This window comes from Eschrichtius robustus, chromosome 11, assembly GCF_028021215.1.
Source record: "Eschrichtius robustus isolate mEscRob2 chromosome 11, mEscRob2.pri, whole genome shotgun sequence".
In the NCBI taxonomy this organism is placed as follows: Eukaryota; Metazoa; Chordata; class Mammalia; order Artiodactyla; family Eschrichtiidae; genus Eschrichtius; species Eschrichtius robustus.
This window is the reverse complement of record NC_090834.1, coordinates 62,965,828-62,984,857: the sequence shown is the minus strand read 5'-3', so window position 1 is coordinate 62,984,857 and position 19,030 is coordinate 62,965,828. Positions and strand designations below refer to the sequence as shown.

Genomic DNA, 19,030 nt, shown 5'->3' with positions numbered 1-19,030 from the left:
GGGCTACTCTTCGTTGCAGTGCGTGGGCTTCTCATTGCAGTGGCTTCTCAGAGCACAGGCTCTAGGTGCACAGGCTTCAGTAGTTGTGGCACATGGGCTCAGTAGTTGTGGCTCGTGGGCTCCAGAGCGCAGGTTCAGTAGTTGTGGCGCATGGGCTTAGTTGCTCCATGGCATGTGGGATCTTCCCGGACCAGGGATCGAACCTGTGTCCCCTGCACTGGCAGGCGGATTCTTAACCACTGCACCACCGGGGACGTCCCAACATACTTCTTTTAAATTCAGATTCTTCTGCTACAATTCTTGGAGTGCAAATTCTCCCACTTGTTGCATCTGCTGAGTTTGCTCTCCTTCATGGTGGTTTGCTTCTTCTTCTTTCATTTTCTCTTCTCCTCCTCCTTTATTTGGGGTAAGTTTTCCTGTAAGCTCATTTCAATAGGACTTGTTTTTCCAAAGGTTCCTTTGTGAAAACTTGGTTACAAGAATATCCTTACAGAACAGTTTTGTGTTTGCTTCTAAGGGATCCTATGGCCCAGGACCAGTTTTTTGTTAGCTTTTCATCTTGACATTCCAGTAACATTTGGGTATTGTGAATTTGGACCATACTCTCACAAACAGCAAATGTCTTAGTTTCTTTGTAGCTGACTCTTTCTACTTACATCTCTGAGTGATGTTAGACTTTTTTGTATTTCCCTACTGATTCCCAGGTTAAGGAGCAGTGTTTTTCTAGTCTTCATTTCACAAGGAAGTAGTCCTTTGAGACTCCTGTTTCAGTGTTGAAGGCCTAGCATTCAGCCATTAGGCCTATATCTGAGTCCCAAGTCTCTATGAACTCTTTGACCTCCACTCTCACAAACCCTCTGACTTTTGGGTTCCCATTCATTTCTGGCACCCTGGGATTTCCCATTTTTAGTTTTAAGTCCAGTTGTGTGTCAAACTTTTTTTTTTTTTGGCTACATAATATTCAACATTTCTATATTTGAGGTAGGAAGTGAGTTTGCCTGGAACTACTCTGTCTGTTGTATTGATATATTGGTCAGAAGTCACCCCCAAACATTCTGCATATTGCAATCAAAGGGTCTTTTAAAAACACAAATATGGCCATTTCATCCCCTCAGCATGGCATTCAAGGCACTATGAAGTCCGGAAACTCGCCTCTCTATCTTCATTTCCCACCACTTTCTCCTCTTCTTCACACTCACATACACTCTCTACACTCCAGTCACAGACACTAATTCTCTTTCTATTCTCTCATAATTTTATTTAGGGTGTACATTGATAGTAGTTACATTTACTTATCCTCTAGTTTGCGTGCTATCAAGATGGAATTGTAGTAACTGACAGCAGTAGTAACTCATTATCTCCCTAACCCAGAAAACAGTAGCTCCATATGGTGAAGCCACTAGACACTTCAGTATAACATGATTTTAATTTTATTAAATTAAAGATGTTCGAGTCTAACTATGCTTGCACTGAATTATATATTAATTAAAGAATTGACACTTTAATGATATTAAGTCACCCTTCCAAGAACCTAGTATGTCTTTTCATTTGTCAGATCTTGTTCTATGCCCTTCAATATGATTTTTTCTTGTTTATTCTTAGTGTTTTATAATTCTGAATAGGTATCACATTAATATGGTTCAAAATTTTAAATTATAAAAATGAATACAGTGAATTTACCCTTCCATTGCAGTCTCCTCTCTGCCCAATTCTTCTCTCTTCCAGATATTTTATATATAGATGAGCAAATACATACACCTTTTTATTTCAATTGTGAATGGAATACTTTTGTTATTGTTTCTAGTTGATTATTGCTGGAATAGAAAAAAGCTACTGATTTTTGTACATTTATCTTTTATTCAGACACTTACCAAATTTCCTTATTAATGCTAATAGGTTTTACTTATAGCCTCTTAGATCTCCTAAAAACACAGTCACATATCAGCAAAACAAGATCATTTATTATTTTCCAATATATACCAATTACTCACTCTTCTTGCCTAATTATTTTCACCTGAATTTTCAAAGCAATGTTGACTCTTGTCTTATTTCAGACTTTAACAGAAGTAGCTTTAGTATTTATAATTAAAATTGTTTGCTATTGGTTTTTGATGAATGGTTTCTTTTACTTGGAGTTTATCAAATCATACTTAAAGCTGTAATATTTTATCAAATGCTTTTTCAGCATATACTGATAAAATGTTCATCTCCTTTCATTAAAAAAACTTTATTCTGAAATAATTTTAGACTTACAGAAAAGTTGCAAAAACAATACAAAGAGTTCCTGTATACCCTTCACTCAGATTTCCTCCATGTGAATACTTTACTTTTGTTTTATCATTCTGTATGTATACTTTTGTATGTGTGTATACGTATAATTTAGCTTCCTGAAACATTTGCCAACTGTCTTTATCTTTAAATATTTCAATGTATATTTTCTAAAAACAAGGATATTCTCTTACATAATCATAAGAACTATTATCAAAATAAGAAAATATTAATCTACATTTAAATAATCTTCAAGTTCTCGATGTAATGGATTATATTAATAAATTTCCTGATACTGAGGCTTGTATTGCTGAAATAACACTTATGTAATTATGTTATATAATTCAACTTAATTTTATTTGGAAGTTTTGCCTCTATAGTCGTAGATGAGATTAAGCTATGGCATTCTTTTTGGCAGTTTATCAGGTTTGAGTATTAATCTTACGCTGGCCTTTAAAAATCAACTGAGCATCTTTCCATCTTTTCCCATGATCTGAAGCAGTTTATATAGTAATTAAAAATTACCCGGATCTATTTTTTGGGCTGGATGATGGCTACAGTGGTATTCACTTTGTGGATAACTCATTGAATTGTATACTTGTGATTTGTGTACTTTTCCATGTATATGTCAATTTAAAAAGTTAAGTAAAAGAAACAATCTTTTAAAAAGATAAAATTTTAATCACCTTTCCAATCTCTTCTTTTGGTAACTAATTGGCGTATTCAAACCACTGACTTGGGTTAGTGTTTGCTAGGAAATGATCTGTCTGCTCTGTTTTCAAAATTGTGGCCACAGACTTCTCCTAAAATTATTTTAAATATTTTCATATATGTGGTTATGTCTGATTTCTCATTCCTAATCTTGGTCTTTTTTTTTTTTTTTTTTGCTTTTTCCCTATATCAGGCTGAGGAGATTTTATCTATTTTATTGGTGTTTTCAAAAAGAATAGTTTTCTTCTTATCCTTTCTCCTTTGTTTTTTGCATTCCTACTTAACTTCAGGTTTTATCTTTAATTGATCCATTTTCTATTTTCCTATGGTTTAAATGTGTTTTTTTTCTAAATTCCTAAAACCATCACTACAGATCTTTGAATTTTTCCTTTTGAATAAAGATATTACATTTTCATCTGCAGGTCCAGCCTCATGTATTTCTGGATACTCAGTAAGTATCTGGGGTCTTACTTTGCCCCATTCACTGAGGGTCTAGCAGGTTCTACTGCCTGGCCACAAACACATGACAAATGTGTGCTCCATGAACATATGATACTGTTCTGTCCTGGGACTCACTATGAAGGTCTATGCTTGCTGCAGGGCCCACCCATCCATCCAAATACCTGGAGCAGCCATCATGTGATGGCTCTGTGCCAGCTTCTATGAATAGGATAGTGAGTGGAATAACTGGGTATCTGCCCTCTTGGATCTTACACTCTACTTGTTCTTACATAGAACAAATAATGCAAGTGAGCTGAGTACTGCCTAGGATGCTATGGTCCAACATCATCTAGGAGGTCTAGCTAAGAATCCCTACAAGTGATACTCAAGTTCCTCAGAATCTGAGGGTCTACCCTGTCCCCTATCCTCTTCTCAGAAAGGTGGCCATTGGGTTTTCTTGTACAAAAATTATCTGGTTTTGAGTTATATGTCTGCTGCTCCTGGCCACAGCTGACTGAACCAAGGGACTGACAGCCAAACATAAGAACTTTATCCAATAGGAATGTTCCATATAGGATGGTCACCGACTGACTTAATTAGAGCCTCTAAGGGAAGTCTGAACAAAAAACAGAGTGAGAGGAGAAGAAACAGAGATAGCAGGAGAGGAAGAAGCAGAAAAAGAATAGTAAAGTCATAATAATAAGGGCAAATTGCAAACCCTGTGGTATTGGATTAGAACTGTAGGCATCAATATGGACTCATGGTTTTTAATAATATACAGATGAACAGATACAGTAATAAATTCAGTTGTGTGATACATGTGTTAACATACACACATATATTTCCTAGCTTTGTGTGCTGAAAAGGCCTAGAAGTAACAACACTCCAGTAGCAATGAATATACCACCCTGGTTTCTAAGTACCATTCTCAAATAAAAGGAACCAGGAGCTGCTTAGAGAAATGGCTGATGCCAGGGCTGGGACAAGAAAAGTATGAGTGAGCCTGGAACATCCTGTGGTACCAGAAAGTAAGGCAATACTAAAAAAATGATAGGGCAACGTTGAAACAACACAGGAGCCAATTTAGGAGCTCCCAATGGCCAAATCTAGGCCAAATGAGCAAAAAAATAAACTATGTTAGTATTAGGTTATAATCCATAGACTAAAACAAATATATATTAGTTTATACTGATATAAATAAATTACTGAATAAATAAATGGGGGAAAAGAGACAGCTGTTCCTTACAGTAGAATACCAATTAATAAATATAGATGGAATAAGAAAAGAGAAAGTCATCATTAGGCAAATACAATATTAATGCTTGTTATAAGTAAGAACCATTGATGGATGCTAAAAATCAGTGGGCAAAATTCTAAGGATAAATAAGACATCTATACAGCTCCTATCTTTCCATGAGATTCTTATTAATTTCAAAAGGGAAATTAGTATTCTTACAGTGGAGAAACTGGCACACACAACCTCAGCCATGTGCCACCGCTATGAGGCACTAAGAAGGGCACAGCATCACTTGTGGGCTAGTCTTGCCCAAAATGTACACCCTCAATCTAATCATGTGAAAACAGCAGACAAACCCAAATTAAGGGACATTCTACAAATTAACTGATCTGGACATTTCAAAAGTGTCAAGGTCATAAAAGGCAAAGAAAGCCAGAGGAACTGTCACAGGCTGAAGGAGATGAAGAAAACATAACAAAATGCAATGTGGGCTCCTCGATTGGATTCTGGACCAGAAAAAGGACATCAGTGGGGAACATGGCAAAATCTGAATGTCTACAGATTAGTTAGTAGTACTGTATCATGTTAATTTCCTGGTTTTACTAATTATACTGTAATTTAATAATTTTTAAAGATGTTAATATTAGGAGAAGCTGGTGAAGGGTGCATGGGAACTCTATTATTTTGGCAACTACCTGTAAGTCTAAAATTATTTCAGAACAAGAAGCAAAAAAAAAAAAAAATAACACACAAAAAAGAATGGCATGTGAGCCACAACTACTGAGCCCACGTGCCACAACTACTGAAGCCTGTGCACCTAGAGCCCGTGCTCTGCAACAAGAGAAGCCACTGCAATGAGAAGCCTGCACACCACAATGAAGAGTAGCCTGCGCACCGCAATGAAGAGTAGCCCCCGCTCGCCGCAACTACAGAAAGCCCGCGTGCAGCAACAAAGACCCAACGCAGCCAAAAATAAATAAATAAAATAAATTAAAAAAAAAAAAAGAATGGCAGTCACTGAGGTTAAGAAGCAGCAGACAATTCCTTGAGGGGCTGGACAGTGATTGCTGGAGCATCTGCTGGAGCCCACGTTCTGGCTTCTGACTGCCTCACACCCGCCATGTTGTCACCACCCAAGGGACTTTGATTCCTGCCCCCATCTTCTGCTTCCTGAAAGAGACTTTGTAACACCAAAGGAAGGTTCTAAAATGGCCCTGCAGGGGGAGGGTGATGACATGGTCATCGATGATGGCTATTGCAGATGGTTCCCAAGGATGTACCAAGCCTTGCTGTGCCCTGCTGAGGCTGGAACATGTGTCCGTGGAATGCCTTGGGGGATGGTGTGCAGTCCCTCTGCTTAGTGACTAACATGCAGACTGCACAGGGGAGCTGTTCATTCCAGGTTCACTTAGCTGGGACCATAGTATAGACGGGCCTGAGGCAGGCTCCATGGCCATCTGGGCAGAGCCCGACCCCATGATTCCTCCTCCTGCAGTTCCCCAATGTCTACGTAGTTGGTCTCCTGAAGGAGGCCCTGTAGAGCTGACCTTGCTTGGTCATTTGGTAACTTCTGTCCAGTCTCCATGTAGGGCAGGGTAGTGCCCAGTCAGCCTTCCTCCTAAAGATGCCCTATGCTGGCTTAGTTCCAAGGCTGGAGAGACATGGTCTGGTCTGACCTCTGAACATGGGGTGGGGAGGAACGGTAGCTATGACATGGTAGTGTCCCTGAGAGTCCCTTTCCCTTGGAATTTTAGGGCTTGGGAAAGAGGAAGCTACGGCCTAAATGCAGACCTCTGTGCCTGGGCCTCTGCATTCTTCTCCATTCCCAGTGGAGACATTCTGGGGACTCAGTTGCATGAGAGCCAGCAGAGGGTGGCAGGTCACAGCCTGGTCCCTGTCTTCTTCCAGCCAGATCTGTTCTCAGCTGCCATACTTCTGAGCTTCCAGGAAACCTGATAAAGTTCCAGAAACTCTGGGACATGGGGATCACGCTGAAGGACAGAGATAAGGGACCTCCCTCTTCCCCCTGCCCTGAAGGGGATGGAGGAGCAGCTCCTCTCCCAGAGACCTGTTAGCACATGTGGGGCCTACAAGGAAGGGATCAGGGTAGGGCAAAATTCCTGCTTTTGACTTTGGAGAGGAGTGAGAGGCAGGAGGAGAAGGTAGGTCGGTTACCATGCCACAGCCAAGGGGGCTTTATTAGGTGTTCAGGGCACGTATAGGCAGGTAGGTAGACGCTAGAGGGTGTGGCACACCTTCTCAGGGTTTAGTGGTGCCTGGATGTCCAATCTGTGGGTCTTGCTGTCCTTATCGATGATCTCCAGGCGCAGCTTGGGTGGACGCTTCTCAGCCTGGGGTGAGGGCAGTTCAGGACTCTTGAGTAGCTGCTTATCTGAGTCCTCCACAGTGATGCGCAGAGTGCAGCCCCCTGGCAGCAAGTCCTGCTCGTAGGCGGCCGCCAGCTGGTTCACCACACGGCGCTCCACCTGCAGGCGGTAGGTGAAGTGGTCTTCACTGCCAAAGCCTGGAGGCCCGGCTCTATCACTTACTGCTCAGGCAAGTGCTTACTCAAAGCTTCAGCTTTTTCATCTGCAAAAGGCTAACAACACAAGCTTGCAGGACAGTGCTAACGACACAATAATGTCGGTTTCTGAGGTCCTCAGCCCAGTTTCTCACACCGGTAGGGGTTCAAACTCAGTTACCCTCTAGGATAGGGGTTTTACTTGATTATATTGTTTTTGGTTCTGAAGGGGCATCTGCTCTGGCTAAGAACAATTCCAGCCTGTCTGGACAGGCTGGGAGCCCAGGGAATGGGTCTGGGGGCACCAGGGAGGGAGGTGTGGAGGTGCCTCACTTCTCTCAGGCTCCTGTGCTCACCTCATGCTTAATGGAGCGGGCGCCATAGTGCACGTTGTAGCCGTCGACCAACACGTCCGCCACCTCACGGTCCCAGAGCAGTGTAATGTTGTGCCTTTGCTTGGCCTGGGACAGGTCAGATAGGAGCATGCCTGAATGTGGCCCAGGGCTTTCTATCTCTCAGCGCTCTGGCCTGAGGCCCGGGCCTGTGAGAGACCGTGTGCCCTATAGCCACTGGCCCCCTCTGTGCTCCTTCTTCTGGGGGCGACACTCCCAGCCCAGTGTTCCCTGACTTCCAGTGGGCAAATATGCCACCCCCACCCACAGGCAGTCCCCGCTCTTACTCTCTTGGCCCAGAAATTCAGCTCCTTGTTGACGAGTTGGATGAGCTCCGAGTGGCAGAAGGGGAGGAAGTAGACGATCTCATTGATTCGTCCCAGAAACTCATCTCTCCTGAAGTGAGCCTGTAGGGCCAGGTTAGGGATGGGGTGAACTCAGTGACCCAGAGGGTATAAAGGAATTACTGGACCCTACTGGGGAAGATGGGCGTGGGAGGGTTTCCATATCTTCACGATGGCTAAGGGGATCCCCCCCCAACCCCAGGCTCCAGCAGGAATGACAAAGAACTCTTACTTTTAGGATGGGGCGAATCACATTTTCCTTGAAGTTCTTAGAGATGGTGATCTTGTCACTAGTCTGGACATCCCCTGTAGAGACAGAATCATAAACCCAGGACCTTTGGGAGCTGTGCCTGCTCCTTTGCTCTATCCATGAAAAGAGCCCTGGTCCTGACCCTGACGGTCTGTGTGTTCCTGGTCAAGGTCTCAGGCTGTCTGGGCCTCAGCCTTCTCCTCACCTGCACAATGAGAGGACTGGACTGGGTACCTTCTAGGCCCTTCCACTGCTCATGTACTGGTAGGAACTGTATGAAGGAGGGGAGGGGAGAGGAGAAGAGTCAGGACCAAGACTTGAGTCCTGACTTGTAAGTGGGCTGGAGAGTTCAATCCTAAATAGAAAGGTGACAGATGTGGCCTCCTGCCTGACATGCTCCTCCTTTCCACCTATGCAGAAAGGCTCCCTGGCTGAAAAAGGCTGTGTCACCTCCATACGGTTTCTGATCTGCTATGCCCTCAATGCACCGTAGTGTCTCCATCTGTTGAGTGTGCATCCCTTCAGTCCCCTTAGGCCCTGGCCTCTTCCTGGCCCCACACCCTGGTGTGGCTCTGTCCATTACTCTGTCTGGAGCCCTCCTGTCACCCAAGAGACTTGGGGCTTTCTTGAGGAAGTAGGGGCACCGTCTGTCTGCCTCCCTCCACGATCTAGTAGGGTGCTTGGTGTCTGGTCAGGGCCAGCTAGGGACAAAGATGCTACCAGGGCCCTCATCTGGCCCCAGGACCCCAATGCCATCCTGCCATCCTTGCCCCCAGGAGATGCGCTGGCGGCCTGGTCACTTGACCAGTTGCCCAGAGAGCTCGGGCCACGTGCTGTACCAAGGTTCTCGGCGATCCGGTTATGGCTCATCTCCAAAGCTTCCTGCCTCAGCTGCAGCGCGTGCTGTGCTATCTCGTCACTGCCCACATTGGAGGTCATGATGAAGATGGCGTCCTTGCAGTCGATGGTCTTCCCTTTTCCATCTGTCAGCCGGCCCTGGGAAGGAACCGTGACTGCACGGTCAGGGAGTGGTGAGGCTGGGCACCTCTCCCAGGAGCTCTCTCCAGAACCCCTGTGCCTCCCCCCTCCTCTGGCAGAGCCAGCACTCCCTCCTCTGGGGTCTCTGAGCACTGTTCTCACACCTCGGCTACAGTGCTCACCTGCTGGGAGTGCCCCAGGTGAGACTGCACCTGCTGTCTGGCATCTCTGAGGGCACCCAGAAGCCAGCCTGACCATACATGCATCCATCCAACACACTCTCTTGGAGGCCCACTCTGGGCCAGGCTCTGTGTTGGGGCACTGGGGACTCACTGAGCCTCTGACATGCTCCCAGTCTAGAGAAGGAGTGAGGTCAGGAAACAAGCAGTCACAATTCAGTGGTTAAGTGTTATGATAAAGGGAAGGCCAGGCTGCTGTAGGAGGTCAGAGGAGGGTATTCTACAGGGTCATTGTGAGGACCAGATAAATGAACTGAAACAGGTATAATCTCTGCATCTTTGGAGCCATCCTTTGGCCTGGTTAATGTTCCTCCTTTACCAACTTGGGAAGTTGCCTTGGAATCTTTAGCTTTTTCTAGAGGTGACACAGAAGAAAGCATCTTTACTAGAAACAGATGCACCAAGCAAAAGAAAAGGGGCAACAGTAGAGGGAGGAGACAGAAGAATGAGAAAAGTGTAGCTGTCCAGGGCCATTCAGTTCAAGGGCAAGGAACTCTGCCCACTCAGCAAACCTCAAGGCTAGCATGGTACAACAGCACTTTGCAGTCATTTATAAAAAAGCAATAATCAGGACCCCACTGAGAGGAACTGATGGAGTCTGACTTTGATGGGCACATCCACTTCCACTATCGGCACCCTGCTTAGTGCTTTCCGTGCACTGTTGCACTCTGCCCACTAGAAGGTCGCTTTATGAGGGCAGAGGCTGGGTCTTGCTCTCACTGGGTCCTAGAACAGTGTCTGGCATATAGCAGGTGCTCAATACTTGCTTGCTGAATGCTTGAATCCTCACCACCCCTACAAAGAAGCTGAGGCTCAGAGAGGTTAAGTAATTTGTACAAGGTCTCACAGCTAGAATACGGTAGAGCTGAGGCTCTATTGAACTGTCTGACCCCAGAACCTATATCCTTCACTGTACACCAGGCTACTGGGGTCATACCAAAAGTGTGGGATAAAATGAGGCCTTATGCAATTTTATTTCTCTAAATAAAAATTTCTCAGAATTCTGCCAAATTCAGTTTGCATCCTTTGATCCTGACTGGAAACAAGCTACCAGGACAGGTGTGGGGAGAGGCAGACCTGCCTGGGTACTCATCTGGGTTGCAGGTAAAAGCATAACTCCTGCCAAGTTTGAGAACATGGCTTTGGGGAAAGGTCACTGACCTCAGCCTGTTGGCGCCTGCCCAAGCCAGCGATGCTGGGCCCTGCCCCAGCCTCAGGTAACCAATCCTCCTCAAGTATTTCCCTTTCCCTGGTGGCGAGGGCCTCACTCAAGGTCAGCCCTTCGTTCTAAAGCCAACGCAAAGGCAGACCAGCCCTGGCCCTCAGAGGTAAAAAAGAAAGGAATGTGCATTAACTGAGCGCCTACTGTGTACTGGGCATGGTACCAAGTGCTTTTCTGCCTCACTTTACACGGGACCTTGGCACAGGCCTCAGAAAGTGTTAGTTCCAAGGGGGTCTATTCAAAAGGGGCCTCGAGATCCAAGTCCTGGTCACTCTCCTGTCCCAGCCTTGGGAGGGACGAGGAGAAGGCAAGGATGCAAGCAGATGTTCCTGAGCTTGGCCATTAGCTTCCTACTTCACCCCCTGCTTATGGGTTACCACACGACAGAATCCACTAGGGGCAACTCTAGTTTTGGGGACCAGGTCTGCATACATGTGTGATGTGCCCAAATGCATGCAGATGACCCCGTGTGTGTTCGCAGAGCTCACCCCTGAGGACTGAGCATACACACTGCTGTTCTGGCCAGAGCAATAACCAGTGGCCATTTCTTTCTGAGAGATCAAAGCTCTGCTCATAACTGGGCCTGAGGATGGGTCCCAGGTGGGTGAGGGGAGCAGGTGCAGTGTATTACTGACCCAAAGGGTGACTTTCACACTGTTCACGTCTCCTTCTCCTCAGAGTCCCTGGCAAGAAAATGTGTCCCAAAGAGGGAGCTGTTGCTGTCCTGCCTCTCCGCAATGACTGGAGTGCACGCACCCTGGGTGGGGCGTGAATGCTCACCTCAGGGTTATAGGGGCTGCTTTCCCCCCATTTCTGTCCTTGAAGGGAGGAGCAGTGGGTGGGCTTCCTGGGACTTCTGCCCTGTGCTACAGACTCTGGGGTCAACAGAGAAGTGACCTGCATTAGCTCTGCTTGGTGTTTTGGTGACAGCATTAGGGCTTCTGCTTTTCTGGGTCCAAGCTTGGGAGGTCTGGGCTGGGTGGATATGGGGGCGCTTCCCTATTCCCCGAGACTGGATCAGGTGCCCTTATAACTCCTACTTATCCTAGTGCAGCACTCACCACAGTGGCTGGACTGCTTTTTGCTGCCTGTCTCCCCCTTGCTCAGAAGCACTGAGGCAGGGACTGTCTGTTCTGTGTCCTCTGCCCTGCACTGAACCACATTCTCCTGGTTTGCCTCTTACTCTCTGGCAATTCTGTCTTGACTCTTTTTGGAGAGGTTGCAAGGCTGTTCTTACCTCTCTTCTCTGCACACCATATTCTCACTAAGTGAGAGATCTCATCCCTTCCTGTGGCTTCTGGTATTCTCTCTGTGCTGAAGCATTCCTGAGTCTCTACTTCCGGTGCAGGCCTCTCTTACACTCCAGACCGCTCAAACTGATGAGCGACTTCTTGGACATATCCATCTGGCTGTGGCATCTCATTTTCAACAATTCCAAACCTTAGCTCCTCACCTTCCTCATCAATCTGTTGCTCATCCCCCTGTGTTCCCTGCTGCAGGCTGATGGCAGCAGCACCCATGGGTCACCCAGGCCAGAAATCCTGCCGCTGGTCATCCTTGGTCCCTCCCTCTCTCCTCACATCCAATCGCCGAGCCCTGCACAGTTGACTTTCCGGGAGCTCTCCCCATCCCACAGCCCTGCTTGAGAGCAGGCCTCCCAAGCTCTCGCCTGGACTCTTCAACAGTCTCCTCGCTGGTCTCTCTTCTTCCTTCTAGTCCATTTGCTCACTGCTGCCTACAGGATCTTTATAAAGTGAAAACCTCATCACATTTCTCTCTTGCCTTAAGTCTTTAAAGGCTTCTTACTATTCACCAAAAAAATCCACACTCCTCTGCCTGGCATTCTAACCTGCCCCTGTCTACCTTATCCACCTATCTCCACCATTCTATTCTCACTTTCCCTCTGTAGTCAATCAATACTGAACAGCTGTAGTTCTCTGCATATACCAGGCTGCCTCATGCCCCTGTGCTTCTGCACACTGGGTGTCTACTGCCGGCCCTTCTCCACTCTGTTCACCTGGCAAATACTTATTCATTCTTGGAAGGTTTGCTGAATTACTACTGAATTAAGTTAGTCAACAGGGCATTTCTCCTGGTGCTGTGGGTTCTGGGAATGGTTGGAGTGAGACAAGGTCTCTGTCCTCAAGAAGCAAACATGCATAAATCTGGCTAAGTACACTCAGATGGCAGCTTTGGTCAATGGAACCAAGGGCATAAACATCAGAAACTGTAGTAGGTTGTTGGGAGCTGTAGGAAGGAGTTATTATCAACTCCCAAAGGTAGTCAGTGGAGTGACAGCAGCAGGGGCGGGGTGGACAGGGCTTACACACAGGGGTGGTAAGCATTTTCCAGGTGGGGCTGGTTGTATTTCAGTCAGCAGTTGCCTTCCCTCTTTCTGGACCAGGAACCTCTCCAGGGAAGTGAGAGGCTGAACAGGCTGCTGTGCTCACCTTCCCTAAGCTGGGCTTTCCCTTCCTGTGAATGCTTCACTCCAGATCTACTGTTCGCTTTTGGCCTTGGCTGCATGGTAGTTACTATTTAAGCTGCAGGCTCTGGAACTGGATTGCCTGGGTTCAAATCCTGGATTTCCTCTCCCCAACTGTGTGACCATGGGTGAATTAGTTGTCTCACTTTACTTCAGTTTCTACATTGGTTACATGGAGTCAGTAATAATAACCATCTTCATAGGGTTGTTGGGAGGATTAAAGGAGTTCATACATGCAATAACAGCGCCTTGCACACAAAGTACAAAAATGTCAACTTTATCACATCTCCTTTCTACTGTCTACTAGGCAGGGAGTTCCCAGAGGGCAGGTTTGGGTCTGGTCCACAGCTGTGTACCTGAATCCCATCAAGAGGCTAGAAGGCAGCAGGGGGGGTGGGGGTGGGGGTGGTCTCAGAGCACAGGTGCGGGAAACAGAATATGTGACCTTTGAAGGCTTGGCCTTCATTCCTCAGTGGGGGTGGGGGGTGGGTCTCGAGACAGGGAGCAGATGAGAGCCTAGGAAGACAGCAACAAACTGGGGCAGGGGCAAGGATGCTGGGCCAGGTGGGAAAGGCAGTGGGCAGCTGTGGGGACATTTGGATCTGGTTCTTCCTGGCTTGGTACCTGATGTGCTATTTGGTCCAGGGGTATCCATTCCTGCATCTTGTTAGTGCACTTTGACATGGGAAGCAAACCTCTTTCCATTTTCCCAGGGCTGGAGGGGACTAAGTGGAAAGGTGGGCTGGACTCCATCCGGCCATGTGCTGGCTAATATAGTCCCTGCATGGGAGCAGATGGGAGGCCTCATCCCCAGTTCTGCAGGACCCCTGGAAAAGGTGGATGGCAGCCCCTCCCACGATCGTAAGCTCTCCCTCCCCTGCTCAAGATAAGGACTGGTACAGATGGGGAGAACTGGGGCTCTGGGACCAGATGTATCTGCAGCCCATTTCTGGCTCTTCCACACAGTAGGTCTGTGGCCTTGGGCAAGTCATTTATAACCTCGCTGAACCTCAGTTTCTTCATCTGTAACAAATGATTTGTACCTTGCCTGGCTATTGTGATGATTAGCAAGAACGTCTGTAAAATCTTTAGCACAGGCCTATTACATAGACTGTGCTGAAAAAGAGGAAGTTGTTCTCATTTAGAGCTCATTTCACCAGTTAAGAGGGAGACTGTCCTTGCTTGTGACCAGCCTGGAGCTCCTCAGGAGAAGAGGGTTCCATGAACCAGGGCACCACCATTCCATCATCATGGTCATCATCACAGACAGCAGCAACGTTATTAGCATTTTAAAGAACTGGTGAAAATGATGGTTGACACAGGGAGGAGCAGGAGCTGCCTGAGCCAGAAAGGTTCTTGGAGCTTACTGGATCCAGCCTCCTTGTTTGTCACGTGAGGTCCCTGATGCCTAGAGATGGAGCAGAGCTAGAACTAAAAATTCAGATCTCTCTCTCTCCCCTGGCACCTCTGTCCCATTCTGTCTCTTTTGAAGGTAGTCTGGGCAGTCACAACATTTCAACTCTTGGGCAGTGCTGGTCTTCCTTGGGTGCCCAGTCTGGGCCCTGGTCCAGAGAAGGGGTGAAGCCACACCTGCTAAGTGACTGAACGTACACACGAGGAAGCAGCAACTTGAGGAATGATCAATTCTGGGCCCCTGGGTCCTGCTGTTCACAGGACCCCCATACCTACAGGTGTCCCCAACTCCATCCCGGCCCAAGCTGACTTGCACCTCATCAAACAGCTGCAGCATGATGGTGAGCACATCTGGATGGGCTTTGTCCACCTCATCGAAGAGCACCACAGCGTTGGGGCACTGCTTCAGCTTCTTGGTCAGCTGGCCACCCTCTTCATGGCCAATGTAGCCTGGTGGGGACCCAATAAACTTGGCCACCTGGTGGAAGGAAGGAAGTAAGTTAGGAAGGCCTTTCTATATTTTTAGTTTTCAATATGGGGCATGCAACGGTAAGATGGCTTTATATACTGTTAAGATTGCCTGTCTCAACAGGACAATCAGGTTGTCTCTTTGAGTGGAAGGAATCCTGCCGTGATGGGAGAGCAGATTATCTTTTCTGTGTTTATTCTTCAGAGCAAATCGTATGCAAAACAGATCAGTGACCCTGCTGTGTACATATGCCCCCCGCAAAGGACAAATCCCAAGGCTGCTGGAATTATCTCAGACCTAAACGACAAGTCACATCAAAATAGCCAGGCAGAGTCCTGTTGACAGGCTCTCCAAACCACACTTCACCAAGGACTCTCACTCACCTCATGCCGCTCCTGGAACTCAGACATGTCTAGCCTGATGAAACCCTGTGTGGAAACAAGCAGGAGTCCATTTGAAGAAGGCAGGGGGAAGGATTAAGGAGGAGAGATCTCAAATATATTCTGGCTTTTAAGCCACACCAAGCCAAGATTTTCTATCCCATTTTCATGATATAGTTTTTTCTGGCTCCTTGCCTCCTTTTTCTGTCCACTCATCCCCCACGATTCCCTCATGCCCTACCTTAATAAACCCAAGTCGCGTTCCTGCCTTAAATCTGGCTTGGAATGTCTCTTTTTTCAGGCTTCTACTGGGTCTGATCACCACATCATCCACTCATCCCACATTTCCTGAGGGCATCCTGTGTCAAGCACTGGAGCTATGTTTCTGTTCTCCAGAAGCACCCAAGTGGTGCAGGCTGACATGGACAAAGTCAGTCACCATCAGCGTGGGATCGTGATGAGATGGAGGGGAGCAACAAGCACCCAGACAGTTCCACGGTGCCCTCAACTTTGCAAGTCTATGTGGGCACATGCCCCTTTTTCTTTTTTTTAAGTATAGTTGATTTACAAAGTTGTGTTAGTTTCAGGTGTACAGCAAAGTGATTCAGTTATACATACATACACCCACATATATACATATATATATTCTTTTTCAGATTCTTTTCCATTATAGATTATTGCAAGATATTGAATACAGTTCCCTGTGCTATACAGTAGGTCCCTGTTACTTACCTTTTTTATATATAGTAGTGTGTATCTGTTAATCCCAAACTACTAACTTATCCTCTCCCCCTTCCCCCTTTGGTAACCATGAGTTTGTTTTCTAAATCTGAGAGTCTATTTCTGTTTCGTAAATAAGTTCATTTGTATCATTTTTTTAGTGTCCACATATAAATGATATCATACAGTATTTGTCTTTCTCTGTCTGACTTACTTCACTTAGTATGATAATCTCTAGGTCCATCCATGTTGCTGCAAATGGCATTATTTCCTTCTTTTTTATGGCTGAGTAGTATTCCATTGTATATATGTACCACATCTTCTTTATCCATTCCTCTGTCGATGGACATTTAGGTTGCTTCCATGTCTTGGCTATTGTAAATAGTGCTGCAATGATCACTGGGCTGCATGTATCTTTTCGAATTGGAGTTTTCATCTGTTCCGGACATATGCCCAGGAGTGGGATTGCTGCGACATACGGTAACTCTATTTTTAGTTTTTTAAGGAACCTCCATGCTATTCTCCACAGTGGCTGCACCAATTATTTTTATATTATTCATTAAAAAAACACTTTTTTTTAATCACAGTTTTTTTTTAAAATAAATTTATTTTATTTTATTTATTTTTGGCTGCGTTGGGTCTTCGTTGCTGTGCGCAGGCTTTCTCTAGTTGCGGCGAGCAGGGGCTACTCTGTTGCGGTGCGCAGGTTCCTCATTGCGGTGGCTTGTTGTGGAGCATGGGCTCTAGGCGTGTGGGCTTCAGTAGTTGTGGCTCGCGGGCTCTAGAGTGCAGGCTCAGTAGTTGTGGTGCACGGGCTTAGTTGCTCCGTGGCATGTGGGATCTTCCCAGGCCAGGGATCGAACCCGTGTCCCCTGCATTGGCAGGCGGATTCTTAACCACTGCGCCACCAGGGAAGTCCCTACTTTTCTTTTAAACTAATAAATCTTTCTCACTTATTTACATGTTTTCACTTAAGAGCTATCCAGAATATAGCTTGCAGCCCTTCTCTCTCCATGGTTGGGTCTAGGGCTGATTTCCAGGGAACCGGCCCCCTGGGGTGAGGCCCGACCATAATTAGCCTCAGGGGAAGAGCACACCCTCTGGAGTGGGATTTGCGAGTTAACACAAGCAGAATGCCCACTTCTTTTCATGAAGAATTTAGGGATTTAGGGCATTATAAGGGCATTCAGAGGCCCTGTCTCTCCACCCAGATCAGGGTTCCCCAGACACTCCTCAGGCTCCTCTCCTACTGGCACATGCTTCCATCTAAGAGAACGCACCCACTGCCTATGCTTCTCCTGAGAGCTGGGGATGAGGGAGGGCGCGCCAAGACCCTGAGAGGGAGGTAGCTATGTCCGAAATCCAGGCCATACTCTAGTTTGGTTGCTGGCCAGAAATTCAGTCTGTGATGTATTCTATTTTTTTCTCTGTCCTGTCACTCTGTACGTGAGGTACAGGGTGGCAGAAAGAGCCCCAGGCTTGGCTTCCAGCCCCAGTTCTCCACTATCTGTGTGGCCTTGGCTGCCTTCCCTTCTGGAGCTGCAGTTTCTTCCTATATACTCAGGCCCTTATGCCCTCTCACTGTTTCTCCTTTATGTTATGGCCTGAGGAGAGGACCTAATCCAAGAGGTGGGAAAGGCCTTGGAGAAGATCTTAAGGTCATGAGGGGGTGATCACTGTTGTCAGAGGACATGGAGCATTAGCCAGCAAGCATCTTCAGAGGGACCCAGGCAGCTCGGCCAAGAGAAACACTGGCTTCAGGAAGCGTGGGAAGATAGACATGGGGAAGCTGGGAGTGCTGCCCAGAGGGAGCAATGGGCTGGAAGCCACGAGATGGGTATCTGGATAATAGGTGACACTCACTGGGCGCTTACTATGTGTCTGGCGATGTTCTAAATAAGCAAGCTATAAAGGGCTTAGAATGTGTATAAGTCTATGAGGTAAAAGTACTATTATCATTCCCACCTTACAGATGAGAAAACCGAGCCACAGATTAAAGTAACTTTTCCAAGGTCACTCAAGCTTGACAATCTGGCTCCAAGCCTGTGCTCTTAGCCACTATACTCCCCTGTCTCATATTTCCCACTCCATCAATCAGCTGGGCTCTTAGCATCTTCATTTGAAGGGTTCTGAGCTTTGTGTCCAGAACCAGTGTCAATCAATGTCCCAAGGTAACAGGGAGTATAACTTCAGTGCTCACTTACGCTTATGTCAAATTACCTGGGTTCTTATCCTAGTCCTTCTACTGATTTGCTGAGTAACTCTCAACAAGTCTAAGGGCTTGATTTTCTTGGCTGGAATAATTTTGGTTTTCAAATGATCTTACCTTAGGGTTATCTAGAAGTGAGGCAACAATAGTAACAATTATATCTAACATGTACTGATTGCTTACTATGTGCCAAGAATGGTGTTTAGCATTTTACATCATTATCTCACTTAACCTTCATAATAATCCAATGAGACAGGCACCATTATTGAATCCATTTTACAGATGAGAAAACTGATGTAAACAGAGATCTCAGCCAACTCCACAGAGTAGTTTAGTGTTGGACTCAGAGCCCTGCTCTTGATCCCTTCATCATACTGCCACTATAACTGCAGTCTTTAGGGCTTCACCACCCTACTTCAGGATGAAATCACAGAATGCCATTAAGGTTTTTTCTCAAGGATTATTAACCCTAATAATGGGAGTTAACAAAGCTGCTCAATTTGGGAGAAATAGTAGAGGTTAATGAGAGAAAAAAAATAAGCTCACAAGTCTGGTAAAGAAATTACAGGACTTCCTTGGTGGCACAGTGGTTAAGAATCCACCTGCCAAGGCAGGGGACATAGGTTTGAGCCCTGGTCTGGGAAGATCTCACATGCCATGGAGCAACTGAGCCCATATGCCACAACTACTGAGCCTGCGAGCTGCAACTACTGAGCCCGGGTGCCACAACTACTGAAGCCCGCATGCCTAG

At 46.4% G+C, this 19,030-nt stretch overlaps 1 protein-coding gene across 2 annotated transcripts in view; it reads right to left on the bottom strand.

The window, feature by feature from the left end:
• Positions 1–19,030, bottom strand: part of CLPB (ClpB family mitochondrial disaggregase) — a 163,178-nt gene that overhangs the window by 9,971 nt on the left and 134,177 nt on the right. The window contains exons 10-16 of one of the 2 annotated variants that reach the window (XM_068555530.1): positions 15,354–15,398; positions 14,818–14,979; positions 9,004–9,160; positions 8,147–8,220; positions 7,858–7,977; positions 7,535–7,639; positions 6,913–7,143 (exon numbers count right to left, since the gene is read on the bottom strand). In XM_068555530.1, coding sequence (XP_068411631.1) covers positions 6,913–7,143; positions 7,535–7,639; positions 7,858–7,977; positions 8,147–8,220; positions 9,004–9,160; positions 14,818–14,979; positions 15,354–15,398 — 894 coding nt within the window. Of the gene's footprint in view, positions 1–4,173; positions 7,144–7,534; positions 7,640–7,857; positions 7,978–8,146; positions 8,221–9,003; positions 9,161–14,817; positions 14,980–15,353; positions 15,399–19,030 lie in introns of those variants that run through there. The other variant, XM_068555531.1, reaches the window with a different exon arrangement.